The 8,981-nt window shown below is 34.1% G+C and overlaps 1 protein-coding gene across 6 annotated transcripts in view; it reads left to right on the top strand.

The window, feature by feature from the left end:
• The window catches only part of CPED1 (cadherin like and PC-esterase domain containing 1), a 271,966-nt gene extending 266,949 nt beyond the window's left edge, over positions 1-5,017 (top strand). For all 6 annotated transcript variants that reach the window (XM_070264955.1, XM_023639557.2, XM_070264957.1 and 3 more), the window contains one exon: positions 2,990-5,017. In XM_070264955.1, the coding sequence (XP_070121056.1) occupies positions 2,990-3,202 (213 nt within the window). In that variant the 3' untranslated portion in view covers positions 3,203-5,017. The remainder of the gene's footprint in view (positions 1-2,989) is intronic.
• Positions 5,018-8,981: the final 3,964 nt, after the last annotated feature.

Below are 8,981 nucleotides of genomic sequence, written 5' to 3' on the forward strand. Positions count from 1 at the left end.
GATGGATTCTTCACCTGCATCATTGTTGAACTTAATGAAGTTGTTTCATTGCAATGGGCTCTTTTCTCTAATATATTTCCTATTAATTACTGATAGATTATAGAAAAGCTATCCAATTTTTAAATAGTAACTTATAATATCTCATTATTTTTCAGTAGATTCCTTTGGGTTTTCAGAGTAAATAATCATATAGTACAAAGAATTCTTTGGTAATTTCTTATAATGAAATATTTCACTATATTGAAGCTTGCATTCCTGAAATAAATTGTATCTACTAGTGGTATAATGCTTAATACTGCTGGATTTTTTAAAGACTCCTGGATTCAATTTACCATAGCAATTGCGGAGGATTTTTACATATACTTTAACAAATTAGTATTGAAAAAATTCTTGCTGCATAGGTTTGTCAGCTTTCAGGATTTAGTATCAGAGTGATACTGGCTTAACAAGGGAATTGGAAAACTTACCATCTTTGATTATTTCCTGGAAAATAGTTTTCAAAGAAAACCAACTGAATTAAGCGTTGTTAGGCCAATCCCTGGCATGGGTGTGTAGGAGTCAATCTTGAATAGCTTAACGGGGGCGGTGGCACTGTAGGAGGCATTAGGCTGGCCCTCAGAAACCAGGGGAGACTCCGTCATCTGTCTTCCTTTCTCAGAGAGCACCTTAATGATTTAAAAATAGAAATACACTATTAACCTTCCCGTTGTGATCTGGCAAAATATTGACACTACTCCCAAGTGGAAGCTATGTGTCAGCAGATACACTGGAAATATGTATTTTTGTGTATTCCTTTTATGAATCACATTCAAGACTGTTATGTGTCTACACTAGCATTATCCAACATTTGTAATGCAATGTTAAATGCAAGCCTGAAGTCACACAAAACATTAAAAGAATTTTTTTAAAGAACTATAACCATTTGCATAGGGGTGGACCTTTATCTATTTTACATGTAATTAGCATGCAGATCATCAGGCAATTGCAAAAGCCAGAACTGAAGATAAAATTATATAAACAAAATTAACCTTATTTTGGCTCCAGAACACAGGAATAATATTTTTTCAGGGTTGAATGTAATATTTATGCATAAGTGTTTCCTTAAATAAACTTCCTTAAAAATATTTACTACTCTTGCTATTGGTGAGTACAGACCTCTTCCAAAATGGACAGAACCTTCAGGAAAACATTGGTACCCCTCCCCAGCCTCTCATATTTAAAGTTGTAGGGTAACCAAACAGAGGTGGAAGTAGCTGCACGTAATAGAAACTTGCAGCCTTGGGACCTGGAATATTAATCAGTGGTTAACTGCAAACTGAGCTCTAAGTGAGGATCCATAGGGATTCCCTACCCCAGCCCACTGATTTCACCAGACTTCTTAAGAGTCACTTCATCTGAGGGCCTGATCATGAAAAGTCAAACCTCCCATAGCAGTAAGAAAACAACTCATTTCTTTGGGGTTAGCAGGGTAAAATTGGTTTTTAAACACATTGTTATTAAATTTTTTCCTTCAAAATGGGGATGGCTTCAACATTTTTATGATTGCAAATTAATACACATTCACTGTATTAAAATTAAAGTCAAGACCAAAAGTTACAAAGAATACATTTTAAATCACCTATAATTCCACTACTCAAACATCCCTACTGTTAACTACGTGGTGTAGATCTTTACAGAATTTCCATTCAAATAAATCTTCTAAAAAGGTTCATGCTCATTTGCACCATGACTAAAAATACTTATCTTCAAAATAGATGTCATGTCATTTTTTTCAGATATTCTATATTTTTGGAACTATTTTCATTGCGTTCTCTTATATGGGATCAAAAAATATGTACTTAAATCATTATATAGCACACAAAAGAATAAAAAAAATCCATGTGAGTTAGTGGTGCTTTCATTAGTCATCAATTATAAATAGTTATGTGTCCATATTGACCTAAAATAATCTTATAATTTCATTAATATGATAGAATTGATCATTTGTCATTCGTTTCTAAAGACACCCAAAACATCTTTGCCGGTGTTTTCTCTCCTCCCTACTTCCCAACTCTCCCCTAATCTCTGTCTTCATCCCCTCTGATGGTTCGTGTTAACTACCTGAGTTATATTAACCCAATGATTAAAGCTAACAATTACAGGATTTCACTAGGCAACTTTTTGTAAACTGTACAAATAGAGAATAAATATGTCCTCTTTGTTTATATATGTGTGTGCCGATATTCATAAAATGTCTGTCAATAGAATCACAAAGAAACTAGTCATATATGTTGTTTCTGGGAGGGGAATTGAATGACTGGAGGTGGGGGACAGAGATGGAAGGAAAAATTTTTATTATATACCCTTTCATACTTTATAAATGATTATAATACTGCCTATTCAAAAACTTAAGATAAAGATATGTCTACATATGTACAAACACATATAAAGTTATTTGCTTAATAGAGCATAGGCTGCTCCTTCAGATTCCGCAACATGCTAAGTGCTCAGAAAAATGAAACCACTAATTCTAACAGTGTCAGCTTATGGGTGTGCAATGGAAAAATATTTTTTCTTTTCTCTGAAAATAGTTTTAGTTGCCATTCTATAAAAGCGTGCCATGACAGGTTCAGAGTACCGTGTTTGAATCAGTAACTTAGCAAAGACATGTCAGTGTCGTCTCTATATGTTAGCATCTAACATATAGTCTAAATACACACACACACAGAGCAGTGTGGTAGAGAAACCATCTAAGACTATTCCTTAGTTGCATTTGGGACAGCTGCTCTGAGGAAGAAAAATGGCAGAAATTCTAATTTTGACCCTGGTCCTTTTTGACAGATAAGTCACTCTGGTTCTTGGTTGCGTAAATCATATTTGTGTCCTTTGGAAAACCCCTTCTAATAGAGATGCTGTTCAAGCTTGTGAGTTAGGTGTATTGCTCTACACAGGGCTGAAATGTCCTTCATTTTTGTCTCACTATTTTTTTTTTTTTGTTCTGTATTTGCAGGTAGTGAAATCAAAGTTGTCCACAGAATATCATTTTATCAAAATGAAACCGTCAAGAAATCATATTGTTGGGAAATATTTCAGCAATCAAAGCAAACGACAACAAGACTCTGTAACAAACTTTCAATCACCGTATCACGTCCAAGGTCCAATTAATCAGGTTTGCTCTGAAATCCTTCTCAGCAGGATGTGTGCGAGTCAAAGAACTGGGTAGACTCCCTGAGAAGGACTGAGTTTGGAGTTGGAGACAAGCCACTCATCTGGATGCTGGGCTAGGAACCAAATCCTGTGCAACTCATTGTATTTTGGATTTACCGCACATGCTCATGCACACCAGCATACGCATTCACTCCAATGTACACAGTGCTAAAAAAAGTAATAATAACACTTTTCCTACAGCCTTATGAAGTTAAGATATGCACTTGAAAATCTGTTGTTTTCAAGGGGAAAGATAGAGCTAGAAAAAGGTTATTTGAACTATAATCATAAACTAGAACCACAGTGTGCCAGGTATTGTGTTGTGATGCCAGGTATTGTATTGTGATAATAAAGAGAAATGTAGACATTTGAATTACGTGGAAAAAAGATGATAATGCTGTTGAGTATTGTGTTATCTTCTCTATGGGTATCTTAATACAGACGAGGGGAAAAGCAATTACATTCCACTTGCAAGCAAGGATTGCTCTTGTGTCCTTTACCAGGAGAAAACAGGGTGTTTATGATGGCTTAGCCTGTGTGAATCTAATGCTTATGAAAAACATTTCTTCCTATACTTTTAAAATTTTATGATTGAAAAGAAAAGAACAGGAGTGGTCACGAGGGAATTCAAAGAGATTCTATGAGAAAGATAGGCAGTGTGATATTTTACAGTTGAAACACTGATATATTTAACTTTGTACTCTTTGTACTTTTCATGAACATTCCCTCCTATCCTGTCTGTGGACTTGGATGGGTAATTGCAATCTAAATGGATTAAATACGTAATTTTAAAGTAAGGAACAAAATATAGTTCCTCATGTATTACTTTATTGTGTTTCATTACTTAAGAAAGCTTTTATTTGCTGTCAGTGCCCTATGTAACTTAAGAGCACTGCTACATTTTATGTAAATATTTTTCAAAGGATTAGGCATTCTCAAGTACATAGGCGTTTATTTCCATAAAGCATTTGTGTATATCCACAAATACTACTAGGTTACTAGTAACTGTATTTTGACTTTCTGGAGCCACTGTATCTAATCCAAATTTAGAGTAGGCATAAAATTTTTTATTGAACTGTGGCATACTTATAAAACATAAATAATTCTAGCATTGAGAAGTTTCTCTTCCATATTTTAAGTTCAAAATAATAAATTCATTTATTTTACAAATGTTTTGTCATGAGATTACATCTCACAGTCACACTGCTTTTAGAGGATTATTTTTCTTTCGGGAAAAAAAGCTGAGCGGGTCAATTCAATACATGACTGAAATTACCAAATGTCCAAATACCTCAATTTCATTGCCATACAAAAAATAAAACTATTTTGATTGATCAGTTCCTTAGTATGAATATCAACCTCCTTTAAATACTATATTTTTATATATATTTTTATATGAAAGTAGACATGAATTTATATTTAACTGTCTTAAATTATATTTAAGCACAGATATCACTTGATATAAACAATACACATCTGCATCTGATGGATGATAGATTTTTTAAAAGGATGGTACAGCATTAACTTTTAAAATGAAAGATTTTTCTAGTATCTGCAGCTATGTACAAGCATGATTTTTAGGTTTTCAATGATTTTCTTTAAATGATATAAAATATTGCCAATTCATGCAGCCTCTCCATTGTGTTTTAATGTATGATGTGGTCTATAGTAGGATTGTAGTCAGTGGATGTTTCTTGTAATTTACTGTCAACCTAACTGTAATAACCATCTGACTGAGGTTAGTCTGGCATTTACCTCTTCACCATTGAAATAATAATGGATTTTAGAAACAATTGTAATAATACTATTAATAAATGTCTTATTAGTAATAGTCTGTGTTCAGAGAGTATCTTTTATTTTCCTTTTTACTAGAGGTCCCAGACCATGCAAACAGTGACCACTTGGCAGGGATATTACCATTCAGATCCAAGTATTGGGGTGTAGTTTAATAACATTAACTATACAGTTCCTTCCAACCCTGATATTCTTTAAATTTTGATCAGATAAACTCCCTGCTGTACAATGGCCAAAGCTTTTGAACATAGTGCAATGACAAGCTTTTTTTTAAGATAAAAATGCTAAGAATCATTTTAACTACTCCTTGATTGAAAAAAACTACATTTTATTTTACCTTGAGGAAATAGGTGTGTGTGTATGTGTGTGCACGTGTATTTGTGTGTGCTTAACGAGTTCATAATTTGAATGGGAAAAATAGAAATAGGCATTATAACATAGTTTTAGATGTAAAAGTTAAAGGAAGTGTATTATTTTTGGTAAGAATTGATTAGTATCCAATCTAAACTAAACTAAACTAAAGAAAACATTTATAATATTAAAAGTCAAGCATAACTGCATAAGCCTTTCCAAGCATCACTGTTGACATTGTGTTTGTGTGTGTGTGTGTGTGTGTGTATGTGTGTGTGTGTGTGTGTGTTCAAAGGCACAGTTGTGCTATTTGCCAGCCACGCAGGTAGGCGGATAGGATCCTGTAGGGCCATATGAAAAAGAAGGGCTCACCTTGCCTGCTGGTTGTTTACACTTGGCTTATTTAATCTTCCTTGTGTCAGTCCCTGTGTCTAGCAATCTGCTCTACAGAACAATGATTTCCATTTAGAAAGCGTTGGAAGAAATCACTGATTTTCGAGATGGAAATAGTTCTTGTAATGTTTATGGGGAAAAAATAATGCTGTTCTGCATGTGAAGTTTCTTCTTTTAGTTCCATTTCAGTGAAGGATTCCAAGAAGAGGTACAGAAACTGGCCAAAACTTGTGTTACCTAGTAGGAGTTATTTCAAAGCCCTAATGCTTTGGCATGGATGGGGGCACTGATGTCTAATATAGTAATAAGGTTAAGAGCCTAGAGAGTTGATCAGGGTTAGGACCTTATTAAATATTATCTTACAGGCTCCTTAATTTGAGCAAATACTTGAAAGAATCATCAGGATCCAAAATTTTTCTCTCTGAATTTTCATCTTATAGAAAGAAACGAAAACTGTCATCAAATCACTGGCTAGGATTATTGTATTTAAAATTAGCAAACATAACTGAATAAGTTCATATGGGCTGATAACTTCAAAAACATGTAGATAACTTCAAAAACATGTGTCTAAGTGCAAAATGATACTACAGCAGATTCTACCATTTTGACTGAATCAAGGAGTAATTGCTCTGCAAACGCTACTGTAGTTTTCTTTTCTTAAAATGTTTAAAGTTCAAATGATTTTGATTGCTCTTGGAAACTAAGGCATTTTGATAGATCGCTTCAGCTTAAAGAGATGAACCAGAAGTTGTCAGAAACCCCAAAGACCTTACTAAAGACAGCAGGATACTGCCAGTCCCGACGAACTAGATTTTGTGTTTGGCACGGCTTCCAAGGTTCCATACTGTCAGAGCCTTTTATCATGTTTTTATTGCTGTAGTAACTGCTATTATCAACTTCCCTATTTCTTTTATGAGTCAGTCACCTGGTGTAACAGGCTGTAGAACTCGTTTTTTTCTAACTGATATAGACCTTGCATTTCTCCTAAAATGGTGCTTCATTTGTTTTCTTTATGTTCGTGGAAATAGAAAGAATTTGTTTTATGGCTCTATTAAATGTCTGATCACTATGCTTTACCACACTCAATACACAATCAAAATACTAATTCTTAAAACTTTCAAGAGTATTTACAATTTGTAAGTCTAGTTGCAATGTCAATGGAGATAGCTGCTTAAATCCAATATTAGTTCTTACTATTAAGTAAGAGCAAATTTAAAGCAGTCATTTTTAGAGAAAATAGTATAAAGATTCCAACAGGGTCATCAAATTTGGTAGACTAGGTTTTGAATTTGATTTATGCTGACTGGCTTTTTCTCCCAAGTCCGTAGCACTCTCTGCAAAGAACTGTTTTCATTTCGTTTTTCAAAGTTTTGTTGCCCAAACTTTCATGTAATGTATCTGGGGAAAAGATTGCGTTCTAGGTTAGGTCGTGAGGAGACATTTAATACTTCTGACCAAAATATTTTTTTAGGAAGTTTATGTGTAGCATCATATTATTATTTTTGTTACATGAAAAAGTAGTTCCTATAAAATTCACTAAAATGTTTAGTGTTTTTAAAAACAAAGTAATTACAATTGATTATTGGTACATCAGAATTCAGAAGGAACATAGTCTCATAAATATAAAATGTTTTCAATTGATTCTCAACTATGTAGTGACTTTTCTTATTTCATGGTTGGTTGGTAAAATATATCAGTTTGATGCAGCTTTTAGTGCTAAGCTAACGAGTTAATGGTGATAGTATGTGAAATTTATTTATATATTTTGTTCAATTGTGCTTCCATTTTTTAATAATAAAATCTGTTCAAAAAATGTAGATTAATGTCTCAGTATATGGCATAAAGGTCAACATTTTAACTTTCTTTACAGTCTAAAATTTAATTTTTATTTGGTGTATAATTTGGATGCTTTTAAAATTAAATCATGAATTTGGTTATTAAAAAAAATTATAAGAACATTAAAATAAATGGGCGTATGTGGTAACATGTGATCAGTTGTATATCTGCTAATCTCCACTTAGACATAAGAGGTGGTTTGGTCTCCAGTAGGTCGTCTTACATTAATAGCTGATGATCTTGAGATTCAGAATTCTTGACATCTCTTTGCAGTAAATACACAGAAGTGAGCGAATGGTACAAAATGCCAACTCTGAAGCAAACATGGCTTAGGTTAATCCATTAGGGCCATCACAATCAGAACAGGGTGAAAGGGGGGCTACCACATACGACTTCACCACAGGAGAGAGCACCTCCCCACACTGGGTACTGGGATGGATAAAAATTATGAGCACCTTCTCCAGCTGGCTTTGACAGAATTTGGACATCTCTTCAGCCCTCTTTTTAATGTGCAAGCCACTTTGAAGAGTCTCCTTCTTAAGGAAAACATAAATAATAATTTTCAAACTTTATTGGACCAAAAATTATAACCTAGATCAACCAAATAGCAGCTGAATGTGCCTTTAATGATACCTTCTTATTTACTATCAGGAAAAACAGAAAATGACCTCTAACCATCAATGTAGTATATCCTCTGGAGAACTTGAAGGAGCAACCCATTTTTCACGTAAGGGTTTTTCACTCATAGAATTATTCACCTACCATAACATTTCCTGTTTGTCTTCACCTTTGCCTTTGAATGGAACTTGCGCAGTATTTTCTGTGTGCATTTAATGTGTAATACAAGATACACTTTAAAACTTACATTTTTACGTTCCCCTTCTTGCCTTAATTACATGTAACGTGAAGCTTATGTTTTAATGGGCATGAGCTTTCCAGTTTTACAGTATCATAAAAAGAGTTTATGAGCCTTTTGTTAAAAATCAGTGCCTATGTCGTTGGCAGGGCACGAAATTATTTGCAGCTACTTCTTCTACTTATAAGATAAAATTTGGTCTGAATTAAGAATAGTACAGGGGGAAATTGAAACAGTGCCTTTGTAGCCTAAAATGAGTTTAGTCATCAAATGGCACAGATTTGGGTTCATCACTTTTCACCACATGTGCGTACCCCCTGGGGAAAACCTGGTCTCTGTTCATACTTGTCTCTAAAGAGTCCCCATTTCAATGTTCACATTAGTTATGCAAAACCAATGGCATGTTTTTAAAAGGGTGTGGATGCAACCTTAGCACAAGTTATTCCTGCCAAAGACAGGAATAATTTCAATAGGATGGAGTTTCCAGGGCCACGTTATTGGTAAACACCGGAACTCTGTCTTCGCCACCTGTCTTATAAATAAATTGATATCTTCCATGAATTAT

This window comes from Equus caballus, chromosome 4 (genome assembly GCF_041296265.1).
Source record: "Equus caballus isolate H_3958 breed thoroughbred chromosome 4, TB-T2T, whole genome shotgun sequence".
Taxonomy (NCBI): Eukaryota; Metazoa; Chordata; class Mammalia; order Perissodactyla; family Equidae; genus Equus; species Equus caballus.